Source organism: Triticum urartu, chromosome 5A, assembly GCF_056163025.1.
Source record: "Triticum urartu cultivar PI428250 chromosome 5A, HENAU_Tu73, whole genome shotgun sequence".
NCBI classification, from domain to species: Eukaryota; Viridiplantae; Streptophyta; class Magnoliopsida; order Poales; family Poaceae; genus Triticum; species Triticum urartu.
The window spans coordinates 566,305,141-566,317,022 of NC_141877.1; the positions used below are offsets into that span (position 1 = coordinate 566,305,141).

At 49.9% G+C, this 11,882-nt stretch overlaps 3 protein-coding genes and 1 non-coding gene across 5 annotated transcripts; 3 read left to right on the plus strand and 1 right to left on the minus strand.

Moving 5' to 3' along the window:
- The first annotated feature begins 2,263 nt into the window (after positions 1–2,263).
- Positions 2,264–5,842, plus strand: LOC125510604 (uncharacterized). 2 transcript variants are annotated; one of them, XM_087521735.1, is made up of 4 exons: positions 2,264–2,699; positions 2,977–3,894; positions 4,998–5,048; positions 5,138–5,842. In XM_087521735.1, the coding sequence occupies exons 1-4, from the start codon at positions 2,427–2,429 to the stop codon at positions 5,585–5,587; spliced, it is 1,692 nt and encodes a 563-aa protein (XP_087377861.1). In that variant the 5' UTR covers positions 2,264–2,426; the 3' UTR covers positions 5,588–5,842. The 2 variants fall into 2 exon arrangements, with proteins under 2 accessions (XP_087377861.1, XP_087377862.1); XM_087521736.1 differs by having other exon boundaries at positions 5,001–5,048.
- A 136-nt stretch (positions 5,843–5,978) lies between these two features.
- Positions 5,979–7,359, minus strand: LOC125510605 (putative NAD(P)H dehydrogenase (quinone) FQR1-like 1). Its single transcript, XM_048675831.2, has 2 exons — positions 6,725–7,359; positions 5,979–6,627 (listed from the first exon to the last, which is right to left on the minus strand). The coding sequence occupies exons 1-2, from the start codon at positions 7,258–7,260 to the stop codon at positions 6,390–6,392; spliced, it is 774 nt and encodes a 257-aa protein (XP_048531788.2). The 5' UTR covers positions 7,261–7,359; the 3' UTR covers positions 5,979–6,389.
- Positions 7,360–7,511: 152 nt separating this feature from the next.
- LOC125510606 (maltase-glucoamylase, intestinal protein) lies at positions 7,512–8,361 on the plus strand. Its single transcript, XM_048675832.2, has 2 exons — positions 7,512–7,681; positions 7,763–8,361. The coding sequence occupies exons 1-2, from the start codon at positions 7,571–7,573 to the stop codon at positions 8,201–8,203; spliced, it is 552 nt and encodes a 183-aa protein (XP_048531789.2). The 5' UTR covers positions 7,512–7,570; the 3' UTR covers positions 8,204–8,361.
- Positions 8,362–10,119: 1,758 nt separating this feature from the next.
- Positions 10,120–10,191, plus strand: TRNAK-UUU (transfer RNA lysine (anticodon UUU)). Its single transcript has one exon. It is a non-coding gene; the product is annotated as a tRNA-Lys (tRNA).
- Positions 10,192–11,882: the final 1,691 nt, after the last annotated feature.

The window sequence follows — 11,882 nt, forward strand, 5'->3', positions numbered from 1 at the left end:
GGACAAACGGTGGTCCGGATGCCTGCAAATCTCCACCAGTTTGCGTCCGGTTTGTAGAAACTCGAACAAACGGACACATCGACGGACAAATACGGATCTATATTAAAGAGACAAACTATGTCCAAATAGCTCGGTCCGAACGTAATGTAGACATCTTAGAGGAGATGCCCTTACACTACACGCGCACTGTTTTTATTTTGTTTCCCTTTTTCTCGCTGGCAGTGCATCGATGGTTCATAAATTACAAGTGGAGCCGGTGCACCACACCTCATCATCACGACACTTATTTCAGCGGACACAGCTGCTACCTTCGCGACAGTGCCACTGGCCCAGCTTGCCTCGCCTTCCTGCCATGGCACGCTCACAGGTCGCGGATCGAATACGGTCAATTGGACAGCGACATTTCCACTTTCATTACCGGGGTACTGATTTTTTGACCGAACACAAGTTGGCAAGAATACAATGTTGCCGGATAAGTACAACTTAATCGGTTGGCTATTTGTTCGATTCTGACGGAATTTAAATACGTCCAAAAATGAAACTCGTTGAATGGAAGATATAATTCATGTCACTGTTATGTGTTAATTTGGATACATGAATAATAAGTTTTTTTTTTCGAACACGCAAAAGCTTTGTGTGCCGATGCATTAGAAGGAGAAGAAAAGAGAATGTATAAAGAATGCGCCGTCGCGAGACTGCGGGTACTGACAAGACCCACACGATGGCTTATGTCGAGCGACCATCAAACCGCACAAATATACACAGACAACACCGGCGCAGCTAGCAACGACCTAAGGGATCCCAGTTAGGGTCGAGAGCCCAACCTCCGTTGAGAACGTTGCTAGCTGTCTGGATGGACAATCACCCTATGGCGGACAATCATTTTGCACTGGAGAGCACATCTAGAGCTCGATCTCCACCGAGATTTGTCGCCATAGCTCGTGGGCGACCCCATCGACCTTTGAAAAATGCGCCTATCCGCTCCTTACAAAGCATCGATACCGTAAGAAGCGCGGCAGAATCAAATCCTCTGTGTTGCGACTTTGGGATTCGTGCACGAGACTCCGACCACCAATCGACGGTGTGGAGTCCGGCAATGGAACCATGTGTCTCAAGCCGCAGGGAGAGAATGACATGTCATACCTTACGGAGAAAACACACCCAGCGGTGAGGTGGTCCCTAGTCTCATCGTTCTGATCGGACAACCCTATTATGCACGAGCCAGGAGAGGGGAAGGTGGGCAAGTCGCATTAGAAGGGAAACAAAAAAGAATGTACAAAGAATGCGCCATCGTGAGACCATGGTTACTGACGAGACCCACACCATGGCTTAGGTCGGGCGACCATCAAACCACACAAATATACACATACAACGCCGGTGCAACTAGGAACGACCTAAGGGATCCTGGTTACACCGGCGGAGCCACGGCAAGGCCGAATGGGCCGTGGCCCATCCAGATTTCTGCAATTTGTACACTGTTTTTTTTTTACTTCTGGGCCTTGGAACACCAACCCACAAGATGTTTTCCCTCTGTTTGGCCGGCCCAGCCCGCCCAACAATGGGTTTGAAGCTCCGCCACTGCCTTGTTAGGGTCCAGAGCCCAACCTCCATTGAGAACGTTGCTAGCTGTCTGGACGGACAATCACCATATGGCGGACAATCCTTTTGCACTGGAGAGCGCATTCAGAGCTCAATCTCCATCGAGATTTGTTGCCATAGCTCGTGGGCGACCACAGTCGCCCTTCGAAAAATGCGTCCATTCCGCTCCCCTAGGGAGAAAGTATCGTATCCCTAGGGAGAAAGCAGAAACCACAGTCGTGGGTGACCACATGTGTCAAAAAGTATCGTATCCTCTTTCCCTAGGGAGAAAGCAGAAACCAATAACAAGTGGAGGTTCGATCTCTCACCCAAAAAAATTGAAGGGTTGGGGGATTATACCCCTAGTCCTCCCAGTTCATCAGAGATCACGTTCAAATTTGACACATGTGTCTATTTCATAAAGGTGAAATATTCTGTCAGTCTAGCAAGATGCCTATGATGTCATTATCGGTCTTACTATTTATCAGCTCAATTTCACGAAGGTACCCGGCGTGTGTTTCTCCAAAAAATCCATGGGGCCACAGATTAGTTAGTCTGTCCTCTCAAATACATATAATTAAACAATACGTCAAGGATTAATTAGCCGTATTCTTTTAGGTAAATAATAATTAGTGGGTTAATCGGGTCGTCCCCGCACCCGCAGAAAAATAATAAAACGGCGGTCCAGTCGTAGGGGAGGGGAGGCAGCCCAGCAGCGGAGCGAGACGGACGAGCGCCACCGCCTCCCCACCAGAAAGCGGCGCGGCAAAAGGGACTGAAACCCTAATCCCCGCGCGCCACCGCCTCTCTCTCTCTCTCCCGGCGCCCAGATCCGGCCCTCGCCCGCGATGGCCGAGGCTCCGGCGGCAAGCCGCAGGGCGGAGGAGGCGGGGAGCCGGCGCCGCGCGGAGGAGGAGGCGGAGGCGGCGGCCGCCGCCGACGGGGACGGGGACAGCAGCGTCTACACCTCCGAGGACGAGGGCACGGAGGACTACCGCCGCGGCGGCTACCACGCCGTCCGCCCCGGCGACACCTTCAAGCAGGGCGCCTACGTCGTGCAGTCCAAGCTCGGCTGGGGCCACTTCTCCACCGTCTGGCTCGCCTGGGACACCGCCCACTCCGTACGTGCTGACCACCCCCTTCGCCTCGATATCCCCTGTTTGGATCACTCCGTAGGATTCGCAAAGATATTTAGGAAGAAAAATATCGATCTGGATGCAGCGGTTTGCCTGCCCACCAACTGTTCGCTCTTTTGCCTCAGAGCATATGCAGGAATGCTAACTCCATTTATCATTATTACTGTTCTATCCCTCAATCCTATCACCCTGCGCGAGTTTACTCCTCTCGGTTCAGGCTGCTGCTGTCCAGTGTTTCTGAATCTGTTGGTTATGTGTGCAGAGGTATGTGGCCCTCAAGGTGCAGAAGAGTGCACAGCACTACACGGAGGCTGCCATGGATGAGATCAAGATCTTGAGGCAGATTGCCGATGGCGACCCTGAAGACTCCCGCTGTGTTGTGAAGCTTCTTGACCACTTCAAGCACTCGGGCCCCAACGGGAGCCATGTCTGCATGGTGTTTGAGTTTCTTGGTGATAACTTGCTCACCCTGATCAAGTACACTGACTATCGTGGTATTCCGCTTCCAATGGTTAAGGAGATATGCCGGCATGTGCTCATTGGCCTTGACTACCTCCACCGCGAGCTTTCCATTATCCACACTGACCTGAAGCCTGAGAATATATTGCTCGTGTCCACCATTGACCCCTCGAAGGATCCCCGGAAGTCAGGTGTGCCACTGGTGCCCCCTGCTGCAAGGGCCATCGAGCCACCTCCAAGGGCACCTGCTGCACCATCAGTAAGTAGTGGCCTCACCAGGAACCAAAAGAAGAAGATCCGGAAGAAAGCCAAACGTGTAGCTGCTTCAACTTCAGAAGGCAATGGGGCAGTGGCATCCGCTGACACGGACGAATCAGATGACAAGGGAGATCTGAGTACAGCAAATGAGGGCAGTCCTAGCGAGGATGGGGACAGGAAGAGAGGAGGGGGGCCTAGGCGGGGCAGCAAAGGGACTAGGAAGAGAATGGCGATGGAAGCTGAACTAAGCTGCAAGCTGGTGGACTTTGGAAATGCATGTTGGACGTACAAGCAGTTCACAAGTGATATCCAGACAAGGCAATACAGATGTCCCGAGGTCCTTCTGGGCTCCAAGTACTCTACATCTGCCGACCTGTGGTCCTTTGCATGCATATGCTTTGAACTTGCCTCAGGAGATGTGCTCTTTGATCCGCATAGTGGAGATAACTTTGACAGGGATGAGGTATTTCTGTTCATTTCCTCACTTTGATTTCGACTGAGAACATACTTTCAACATTATGGATTTTTACCCTGTTTATCACCTGTTAAATGATATTCCCCATTTTAACTTAAGAAAGGTAGTCATCGCGATCAACAGCTGACTCTGATACCTACATTCCATCACTGTAGTTTTTCTTCCATACCCTTCATTTACTTCTCCAAGTTATTTGAAAACTGAGCCTCTTGTAGCAGGTTCTTTTTTGTTGCAAAAATTTAATAATTACAGTTAAACTTGCATTGTTATTGTCATGCTATTATATATCTCTTCTGGTTTTAGTTAAGCGTAACATCACCAATCTTTTAATGATAGCTGGGCTTGGGCTTGAAAGACGTATATGCAGTTTGGTTGCTACTGGGACTGCACAGCACAAGTCATGGCCCAGTTTTTTTTACTTAGTAATTTTGGTTTCTTAGTTTTTTAAGACATCCATTTATTCCAGCTGCACTTTATGAAAATATAATGAACTAAATAGCAGACAATGCTATGGTGTCAAACTGTCAGTAGCCATCTGGTTATGAAGCTGTCATTTTAATTATGAAATAGTCACCGTTCGCTCTTCCTTGCAATTTCTGGAAACAATTATGTGAAATACTACCGCCTCTTGAATTTGTGCTAACTTTACACACCGTGGGCTGAACTGGGATCTTGGTATTTAACCATGATAAGCTAAAGGTATTTTCAACATGTTTAATAAAGTCAGTTTGGCTTCTTTGTGTATTGTACTATTATATGGACAGCTAGAAGATGAAAACTATATTTGTTTGAGTTGAGCTTAAACTAAATCCTTTATGCTGTTTGTTCTAGTCGATTGACTGCTGCATATTCTGCACTCAACTGCTGAGTTCCACTACATATATATTACTCAAACTCTTTGGAATCTCATTTGTGAAGGTCTCTTTGAAAAAGTATTCTGAGTAATCTCTTTATGATTGTCGACCATGAAAATTAGTTGGAAACACGATACAAATTATAAGTAGGCGTAGACTAAGACATGCTATTTTTTAATCAAATCGTCTACTCTTACTCTCTTTTTGGAGTTCATTCTGAGCAATTCCCACTTGAAGCAGGATCACCTTGCGCTGATGATGGAGCTACTTGGAATGATGCCTCGAAAGGTAAGGGTGTTTGCATTTTCCTTTTTAAGCAAATGCTATAATTGTTCGTAGTTTTGTGATAGATCCTAAATTGAATTTCCATTTTGTAGATTGCCTTGGGTGGCCGATATTCACGTGACTACTTCAATCGTTACGGGGACTTGAGGCACATCCGTCGCTTGCGGTTCTGGCCTCTCAGCAAGGTGCTTGTTGAGAAGTATGAATTCAGCGACATAGATGCCATTGCCATGTCAGACTTTCTCGTCCCAATACTTGATTTTGTTCCCGAGAAGCGTCCGACAGCTGCTCAGTTGCTTCAGCACCCATGGTTTGATGCTGGACCCCTTCGACGGCAGCCCAGAGCGCTGGCGGACACGGCTGAGAATCCAGTTGATGGCGCTCCAGAGAACAAAGGCAAAGAGAAAGATGATGAAAGAGATGCAATGGCTGCGGAGCTGGGGAACATCGCCATAGATGGCGCTTCTTCATCCAAGACAGCGAAGGATCCCCAAGCAGGTTCCAAGCAAAAGATTGCAAATGGTACGCCTTCTAAGAAGTGAGGTGCCATTCGGTCTACAAGAGTCGGTTTTGGGTTAAGATTGCTCCATGAGTGGGAAATGAGTGCTCGTTAGGTTTGTGATGTGTTAGGATATCCACCCATGCGAAAAAGAGTAGTAGGCCAGACATGTGTTGTATGAGGTTGGTCGAACAGGATTAGATTTGTTGGGGTTGATGCGGCCCCTGACCTTTTTCACGGACATATTCTTTTGTACTATCAGCATCTGCAATTTTTTTTGAAGTTGTTTAGGAGTGAACGGCGGCGGATCATTTGTGAGGGAGTAGCTTTGTTTTTATGCGTGAACCACGTGAAAGGCGCTGTGGGTTGTGACTTGTGAGGCTGTCTTCCGGCAGGCCTGAGATACTTTTTACTGTCAGTTTTGCCAAGCACATGCGCGGTAAGTATTCCACATCCGAGTCCTATGTCTTACACGGTGATCTGTGTGGGTATTTTTTTATGTCTTACACGGTGATCTGTGTGGGTATTTTTTGGGTATTTTTTTATGCTTGATTGAGTCACTTCGATGTGCAATAACCACGTCCCCTAAACAGATTGATTTGCTTAATAAATTGAATAATATAAGGTGTTTATTGTGTTTTGGGTAATTTGAACTGTGCATATAATGGCTACGCCCAGGGATGTCTAACGAAAATTCAACACACTCCATGCGTTTGCAGAGTAATCTGTAACTGAATTCTGGGGCTAGGCTAAATAGCAATGCTGTTTATCTACAAAACGATGGTGCCCAGCGCAGCATCGACAGGGCAAAAGGATTGTAAGTAGAATCTCTATTAGATGATGAATCAGGCATCGGCGCCGTGCACCATCCTCTTGACCAGCGTGGCCATGTACCTGCCGTGGTGCTCGGCGAGGGCCAGCTCCAGCTCGCTGGGCGGCCTGGAGCCGTCGCCGGCAAACACCCCGGCGCCGTACGGCGAGCCCCCGCGGAGCTCCTCCATCTCGAACATCCCCTCTCTGAAGGTGTACCCGATGGGCACGAACAGCATGCCGTGGTGCGCCAGCTGCGTGATCGCCGTCCACCTGCAGACAGAGGAGACACGAACGGACGAACACGGTTACGGCTGGCCGGAGGCGAAACCACGCGATCTGGCGGCGGTGGCCTGAAAGAAAGGCTTACGCGGTGGTCTCCTGGCCGCCGCACTGGGTGCCGGTGCTGACGAAGAAGCCGGCGGGCTTGCCGGCGAGGCGCTGGCCGCGGCAGAGCGGCGCGGTGGAGTCGAAGAAGGCCTGCATCTGCGCGGCCATGGCGCCGTACCGCGCGGGGAAGCCGAAGAGGAACCCGTCGGCGTCGGGGAGCCCGCCGGGGTCCGCCACGGGGATCCCCTCCGCGTCCATCTCCGCGGCGGCCTCCAGCGCGCCCATCCTGGCCAGCACGGCGCGCGGCAGGGTCTCCGGCACGCGCAGCAGGATCCCCAGCGCGCCCGGGACGGACCCCACCCCGCGCTGCACCGCCCGCGCCAGGCGCCGCACCTGCCCGTACATGGAGTAGAAGACGACGTAGATACGGACCTGGCGTGGCGCCGGCGCGGCGGTGGCCGGGGTCGGCTCCGAAGCGGTGGTGGCAGGGGCCGGGATGAATGTGCGGTCGCGGCGGTGCGGGGGGAGCGGGAGGCGCTGGCCCTTGCTGAACACGCAGCCGCCGCCCTTGCCCATCGCTGCCGGCGGGGAGGGGAGCGACGCCGGTCACTGGCTCACTCTGACACGACACGTAGGAGCAGCGCGCGCGATCGGGACAAACGAACGCCGCTGCGGCCGCCGGCCCGTGCGGGTCGTAACCGCACGCGAGCTGGGCCTGTACGGCCCTTGCAGCAGGTGGGATCCAAATGCAAGCCCAGTGGATCCTGTGAGGCCCGGTTTTAGTCTGGGCCTTGCTCGGCCCGATCCGAACGTATAAACAACCTACCCACGTGAATTTACAAGTCAACCACTACCTGCTTTCCTCTGCTCCTGCACACCCGCGGCTATGGCGAATCCGGAGGCCAGCAAGCTGCCGGGACCCGACGAGCCGGCGACGGAGCGGCGAGCTGACGAGGCGGTGCACAAGTACGGCGCCGGCAACCCACCTCCCCCGCCGGTAAACCGCTCAGAGCACAAGCATCCAATTATATCTGTCTGAATACTGTAGAATTCTCTCTGAGCGATTATTGGTCTGCAGTTCTTGGAGGTGACCTGCAGGAGCTCCGGCGAGGTGCGGCGGTTCGCGGCGGGGACGACCGCCCGGTACGCGCTGCACGCGGTGAACCGCAAGCTTGCCCCCGGCGCCCCGGCGGCGCTGCACGTGGAGGCGGCCAAGGAGGGGGAGGAGCCCGTGTGCTTCGGCCCCACCGCGCCCCTCGCCGACTACGGCCGCGGCTGGCGGCTCCAGACCGTCACCGAGCAGGACGCGCCGGGCGCGCATCATCACGCGCCACCGCCCGGAGACGAGGGGAAGGGGGCTCGCGAGAGGGAACTGCTGAGGAAGAAGGGCGCCTCCGTGTACCTGGCCAAGATCGGGCTCGCCTTCGTCTTCCTCTTCCTGCTCGGCGGGCTCTTCACCTACCTGCTCGAGACCGTCCCCGACATGATCCTCGCCTCCACTCCTCCTCAGTCCATGTAGCAGGATCTTCGATCAAAAAATTTGTCATCTTTGGAAGGGAATTCGTGTTCCTGCGAAACTTGTACCAGAAACCACCACAGCTGATCAAACAATTGATCCTGTACAATTTTCTTGTGTAATTCTTACTCCGCATTGTGAAGTCCAATTTGGTGTCCTCATCTTGAGATAAATGTCAACGACGGCTGTATGAGAACACACAATAAAACACACCAAAGCGTGTCCGACACACCACAGGAAAAACCAAGGAAATGCAGCAGGGTGTTTGAGTGGATGGAAGGAAACTGCAGCAAAGTACAAGTTCTACATGTACTGATGCCTCATTTTGTCATCTTGGAAACCAGCTGATCTCACAATCCTCGTTGAACATACACATAACGGCGTCACGGCGAGGAAGATAAATCCGTCTTCTGCAATTATCAATCCAACTAATTTTTGCAATTCTTAATCCGCTTTGCGAAGTGCAATTTGGTGCCCCCAACTTAAGATAAATGGCAGTGACAACTGGTGCCCGAGTATGATAATGAACCAACCAACCAATGGCTGGAGTTCTAGGTAATACAGCTCTGTCTCGCTGTTCCTTCAGAAGTTAATGATTCTTAATCCGCTTTGCGAAGTCCGTTTTGGCGTCTTCACCCTATCAGATAAATGTCAACAGCAACTCTACCCAAGCACAACAATGAACCAATGATAAGCTTTCCAAGTAATGAACAAACTTTCAGAAGTTCAATGGTAGAACACACAAGAAATTGTGCCTGACAGGGAAATAGACATCACAGTACAGAACGGCATGAAAATCATCAGCTGAGCATATCGAAAGCTATTTTCTTCCGCGAAAAAAGATCAACACCTATTTTGTTCATCGTTACATGTTACAATTCAACTGTTAGTGTTTATTTCCGTGTGAGGCAGTATGCTATAGTACACACCACCGCCAAAAAAAGCAGGTGAAAACCTATGGCCTAGCAGAACTCATTTGCCCTCAAGAAAAACAATGCCTGCATCTTCAGTGTTGCTGATATCCAGGCAGCTGAAAATGTGGTGTGTTAACCGCATCAGATAAATGTCCAGGCCTGGTGTATGATGACGAGCAAATGATTGGTATTCTAGTTGAACGCAGAGTTGGCTGTTCTTCAGAAATGAACGATTCCACAATAATAGTTGGAAAACGCTGAAAATTCAGTGTCAGTACACATAGAGAATGAAGCGCACGAGGGCCTCCTTCGATTTGTAGGATTTCTAAAACTGAGTAGGCTAAACACATTTCTTTTTTGGCAAACAAATCAGTGATAACTTTTTTGTTTTATATTGTGATAATGACTTCCACATACTAGAAAGCTCCCATCAGTTAACAATAACCGTAAAGAGAGCCTGTTAAACAAAGCAAAGCTCGCAAAGGTAAGACAATTTTTTACTCTTATTTCTAGCAGATACGGACTTGAACGAGATACAGGCTTGAACTTCACCGTGCTCTGTGCGGATTGCCCAAACACGTTGGGCCATGTCAAGAGGGAACTCAACATCGCCTTCGAAGGCATTGGTAGCCCCATCGTTGCTCGGACTAGTCACCTTCAAGCTCACCTTAATCATAAGAAATGGCTGTGGATTGATGGGCACCGTAACATTATACCGCTGCATCTGCCACAGGTGCACACTGCCATCGCCGCCAGCGGAGGGGTTGAGCTGCACCTTCTCCTCCTCCCAACGGAGGAAGAGCAGCACGCTATCATCCTCGAAGATCCGGTTATGCGCGGTGATCTCACCGTGCACGTCAATGGTGTGAAATACATCACCGTCATCACCAAAGAGGCGGAGGCTGACCCGAACACCGACCCCCAGGCCTTCCATCATCATCACATTCCTTGAACTATATGGAAACAAAAAGCTATGAGACTTTAATCCAGAATATTCACCCGAAGGCCGACCTAGCTCAGTGGTAGAGCGCGTGGCTTTTAACCACGTGGCCGTGGGTTCGATCCCCACGGTCGGCGTCCTTTTTTTCTGCCGCAAAAAAAGGGTAAGGCACATTACAAATAACACTCAAGAAAATACCCAAGAGTGTCTGCATACCGTGATTAGCAAAAACTATAAAGTGATTGATTCTCATTGATTTGGACTATTTATAGTTTTATACATGAGGCATTATAAACATTGCTTGGATCACACATCTTATAGAAGTATCAATCTTGTACAACTTTTACTTTAGCTTTGTTTTATATTAAAGCAACGATCAACACCTCTCATTGATTTGGACTATTTATAGTTTTATACATGAGGCATTATAAACATTCCTCGGATCACACGTCTTACTGAAGTATCAATCTTGTACAATTTCTGCTTTTGCTCCGTTTTATATATAAAACAACGATCAACAACACCCAATACAAATGCACACCCTCAAAACACACGCGCACACACATCCAAAACATAATACATAGACGCTAAATGCAACAACATCATTCCTCACGCTATAAGAGCATGCGAGGACTACAATCGTGAATACGCCACCGTAAAGAAGTGAAGTCCAATCTATGGGCTCTAATGCATATTGTGATTAGCAAAAATTAAAGGGGATTGATTCTCATTAATTTGGACTATTTATAGTTTTATACACGAGGTATTATAAACATTCCTTGGATCACACATCTTATGGAAGTATAAATCTCGTACAACTTTTGCTTTCGCTTTATTTTATATATAAAGTAACGATCAACAACACCTAGTGCAAACACACGCCCTCAAAACACACGCCCACACACATCCAAGACATGATACATAGACGCTGAGCGTAGCAACATCATCCCTCACACTACAAGAGCGCCCGAGGACTACAGCCGTGAACACGCCATCGTGAAAAAGTGAAGTCGCATATGTCGAACCGTGGGCTCCAATGCATACTGTGATTAGCAAAAACTAAAGGTGATTGATTCTCATTGATTTGGACTATTTATAGTTTTATACACGAGGCATTATAAACATTTCTTATATCACACATTTTATAGAAGTATCAATCTTATACAACTTTTGTTTTCGCTCCGTTATATATATAAAGCAACGATCAACAGCACCCAGTACAAACGTATGCCCTCAAAACACACGTGCACACACATCCAAGACATGATATATAGACGCTGAACGTAACAACACCATCCCTCGCACTATAAGAGCAGCCGAGGACTACAGCCATGAACACACGACCGCGAAGAAGTGAAGCCGCATATGACGAACCGTGGCACCAGGGCGGCGCCTTCAGAAAAGGGACGACACTGGAGCGCCGCTGCCGCCCGATCTAAAGAGCACAGTTTTCCCCTGGAGCAATATGACGAGCAATGAGAGTCGCGACGATGCCTTCAAGAAGATAGAGCATCGTCGATCTGTCCGAAGATAGAGCGGGTTTTCACCCCGGCCACCACTCACACGGCCGTGGCAACCGGGCAGCACCAAGCCACGAGCTCTATCCATGAACATCGCGGAACCACCACCAGGGCCGTCACCCCGGCATCCAAGACCTTGACACCACCTCACCCGAGACCCGTCGCTACCCCAACCAAAGATACGAGTGAAAAGGACCCGCCTTGTGCACCCCTGGGCGGCCTCAAGTGCCGAGACCCAATAGACCGGCCAACACTGGCCTTCATCGACCTGTCCTGCGGCACCGGGCGCAAGACGAGCTCGGTCCTGT

Coding starts and splice junctions, on each gene's coding strand:
- LOC125510606 (XM_048675832.2), top strand. CDS start 7,571: ATGGCGAATCCGGAGGCCAGCAAGCTGCCGGGACCCGACGAGCCGGCG. Junction 7,682..7,762: donor GCAACCCACCTCCCCCGCCG/GTAAACCGCTCA, acceptor ATTGGTCTGCAG/TTCTTGGAGGTGACCTGCAG.
- LOC125510605 (XM_048675831.2), bottom strand. CDS start 7,260: ATGGGCAAGGGCGGCGGCTGCGTGTTCAGCAAGGGCCAGCGCCTCCCG. Junction 6,628..6,724: donor GGCGGCCAGGAGACCACCGC/GTAAGCCTTTCT, acceptor CTCTGTCTGCAG/GTGGACGGCGATCACGCAGC.
- LOC125510604 (XM_087521735.1), top strand. CDS start 2,427: ATGGCCGAGGCTCCGGCGGCAAGCCGCAGGGCGGAGGAGGCGGGGAGC. Junction 3,895..4,997: donor ATAACTTTGACAGGGATGAG/GTATTTCTGTTC, acceptor TCCCACTTGAAG/CAGGATCACCTTGCGCTGAT. Junction 5,049..5,137: donor TTGGAATGATGCCTCGAAAG/GTAAGGGTGTTT, acceptor TCCATTTTGTAG/ATTGCCTTGGGTGGCCGATA.